Source organism: Pteropus vampyrus, unplaced genomic scaffold, assembly GCF_000151845.1.
Source record: "Pteropus vampyrus isolate Shadow unplaced genomic scaffold, Pvam_2.0 Scaffold163, whole genome shotgun sequence".
Classification (NCBI taxonomy): domain Eukaryota; kingdom Metazoa; phylum Chordata; class Mammalia; order Chiroptera; family Pteropodidae; genus Pteropus; species Pteropus vampyrus.
In genome coordinates this window covers 2,233,482-2,236,942 of record NW_011888944.1, presented here as the reverse complement: position 1 = coordinate 2,236,942, position 3,461 = coordinate 2,233,482, and the positions used below count along the sequence as shown (strand labels likewise).

At 34.6% G+C, this 3,461-nt stretch overlaps 1 protein-coding gene across 1 annotated transcript in view; it reads left to right on the top strand.

Annotated features, from left to right (window-relative positions):
- RAB28 (RAB28, member RAS oncogene family) overlaps positions 1-3,214 on the top strand; it is a 69,683-nt gene extending 66,469 nt beyond the window's left edge. The window contains exon 6 of the mRNA XM_011370190.1: positions 2,281-3,214. Within this exon, the coding sequence (XP_011368492.1) occupies positions 2,281-2,373 (93 nt within the window). The 3' untranslated portion in view covers positions 2,374-3,214. The remainder of the gene's footprint in view (positions 1-2,280) is intronic.
- Positions 3,215-3,461: the final 247 nt, after the last annotated feature.

Genomic DNA, 3,461 nt, shown 5'->3' with positions numbered 1-3,461 from the left:
TATTTTTAAAATTACTGTTAATGGCAAGTGAAACTAGAGACTAGACTAAATATGTCTAGTAAGGTGGGCCATTTGCTTTCTGTGATTATTTTATCATTTGAAACAGCAGCTGTTGTGCTTAAATACTGTGTTAGGATTTTTTTTTTTTTTTTTGGATAACAGGAAAGTGCATTTTGAACATATTTTTATATGGAATTCAGAAGCATGGACTTTAGGGTTGTGAGGAATGGGGCAGTGAGCATCAAAAGGACTTCTTTGACAAGTAATAAATATTATTAAATGTAAAAATTGTGAGTGGTGTATGGCTTGCTCTGATATATGCATCCTTTCCCCACCTTCAAAGAAAATTAGTTCTTCCTCTCTCTTACCATATTATAAATCTACTAGTAAAGTGTTTATCTTGTATGATAATTAGCTGTGTATGTGTTTCTCTTCCCATCAGGTCCACAGTAATGTGTGAACAGATCCTGCATAGTTTACCATTGCTTCCAGTATAGAATGGCTGGCACATAGTAGACCCTCATTAATGTTTGTTTAAGGAAATGGAATTAATACTTTTACTGTATTTAAGCATAGAAAAGCCTTATAATTCTTGGTTGTCCCCTGAAATACTAGGCATTATATATATTTTGTGTAATTGTGATATCAAAACTTACAACTTGCCTGAGAGGTTTAGTAGACATGTCTATTTCAGTAATTGAATCAAATTATAAAGAATAATGTTTCTTGATTCTTTGTTTATTTTCCTTGCTTTTATGTGCATATATTCTGCTATTTCTTTGGTGACATGTTTAAATATATGTGTATATTTCTTTTTCTACTTTGGTGTTCACTTCTATTTTCAGTCATTGAATATACTTTCCATTTTTTCTTTTTCTTCTTCCTTCTTCATCTTGTTTCTGTTGTACGGACTTGACAGCATATTGTCAGGGCAGAAATAGTGACGTACCCGGAAGAAGATAATCAACATACCAACTCTGCTCAGAGTAGAATCTGTTCAATACAGTAGTGCAGGTATTAATGGATAAATTATTGCAATTTTGGGGAGGAGGGTGGTGAGAACTAGTGAATACTATCTTGTTCTTTATTTCATATGAATAGAGAAGTTCAACTGATTATTGTACATTATTGGAATTAATATTGCATACGTCCTGTTTTAGAACTTTGAAAAACTGATCCTTTGCCAGGAGACTTATGAATTAAATAAGGAATTGGGAACAAATTAAAATAACATTGCAGTTACTTTCACACGTATTTGTCTTTATGGTTGTGTTTATTACATGTGCAGTGAGGGGGAGAATTGAGGCAGTTATTTCATTATTCATTCCTTACCATTTTTTTCCTGAAATAGCCTGGTAATTGAAAGAGTATTTTTAAAATTTGCCTTGAATTACCCTTCTTTGTCTGCTTGTGTGTGCAGACTTAGTAAAACAGTTGAAACAGTAAAGGGTTTGTTTTGATTTAAATTTTTACTTCGAGATGAATGTTAGGGCATATTGCTAAATTTATTATTTAAGATAATCCTTGAATGTGGGTTAGAGAAAGAAAGGAAGAGTTAAAAGTATCTTTTGGTTTAAATTATTTTAAAAATATGAGTATGAGGTAATTTTCTAAATTTCTCATCCTATATTTTGTTAGAGTCATTATTCATAACCCATTAGTGAGCTGTTTGAAAATAAGTTAGGGATTTGGGAGGAAAGTTTTAAAAATTGGCAAAGTTTTAAATATCGGATTGCTCAAAACTTTCTCCTTTATATGTGACTCGCTCTTTAACATTTGTACCTCTCCTAACTCATCAGTTGCTGTAAACATTCTAAAAAAAGTTATGGCTGGATATAGTGGTTCATGGAAATATTAATAAGTAATGACTTTTTTACTTTGAAATAATGAGGTCTTGTCTGTCAATTAATATATGTGAATGATTAATTTTAATTCCATTGCTTTAAATTATGACCAGGGTTTAATATTTCATATTAATTTGCCAGTTTTTTATTAGACTTGTGATAACTTCAAGTTTATGTCACGAAACCAGGGAAGACTCAATAAAGGAACTGCTATTACATACTTAAAAAACAAAGCAAAACAAACAAGTCCTTTGTCCTCTCAATTCCAGCTCTACATTAGTTTGTTCTGGTTGATTCTTCTAATATCAGCTCCTGCTTCATTTATGCTGTCTGTCATCAGGAGTTCACCAAAGTTCAGAAAATGAAAATATACTTTAAGGAGCTCTTTCTAAATGTTCTGATGTCCTGATAATAACTCTGTTTTCTTTTATGACAGAGGGTGGTGAAGGCAGATATTGTAAACTACAACCAGGAACCTGTGTCAAGAACTGTTAACCCTCCTAGAAGCTCTATGTGTGCGATTCAGTGAGCGCGTTTTCCTTTCGTATTGATAGTTCTGGCTGCCCTTGGCCTCTGGGGGCCAGAGGACCCCTAGGAACTTGTTTTATCAGTGACCATCTCTGTAGTTCAGTTAACGCTTTCCTCCCAGCTCACTTCATCATTAAGTGTTGCCTCACAGCCACAGGCAGCTCCTTGGACTGGAAAGAATTCAGCTTCGGGACCACACACTTTGAATTCAAAATGGGAAGCCCATTCTCTGGAATTAGACTGCTTCGTTGAAAAAGAATAATGTTGGTTCTCTTGATGTCCTCACTTCTACTCAGATGTCAATTTTTTAAAACAAATATGAAAACTATCCAAGTCTTGATCTCAGCCAGGATATTGCCACAGCACAACTTCCTTCTCTTATCTGAGCTCATACATGGCGACATATGCTGCAGAGCGCAGACATGTAAACAAGTAATATATTTTATCTACAGATATGTAAGAAGGCGATCTTTTGCATTCTATTGTGAGTGAAAATATATAAAGCTGTATCTCACTGCAAAAGCTTGAAATAAAGCTGTAATAGAAATATTTTTTTCATTTTTTTAAAAAGGGACCTAAATTGTTTATATTGTAGCTGTAGCTCACAAAGTAGTATTTGATATTGTATTTTTATTACTGTATCATGGTCATTATATATTGTGTAATATTCAGGTTAGATGGCTTTATGAATTTTGATAAATGTCCAGCTGATGCCCCACTTTCTCCTGCAAACTGCATAAGAATACACCCAGAATGCGTATGACTACTGTTGGATCATTGTGGATCAGAATGTACCTGACGTTCAGATGTTTTTCTCCTGCAAATAAATTTATTTAAATTACTTCGTTTGGGAATTTTCTTTCAGCCACATTTCTTTTACTTACAGAAAAACAAAGTGTATTTGGGTACATCATTGGTGAGTGTGCGAAGTGTAATAAGCACTCAGTCACTTAGAGCTGTGAGGTTGGGCTGAGTAAAGTGTAGACTCCGTAGCCTGGCCTTTCAAGGGCTCTGTGTCAGCTGCACCCTGCCTCCTTCTCCTCTCCTGTCACTCTTCTGGGCACTGCCTTCCTCTGCACAGAGAGCCAG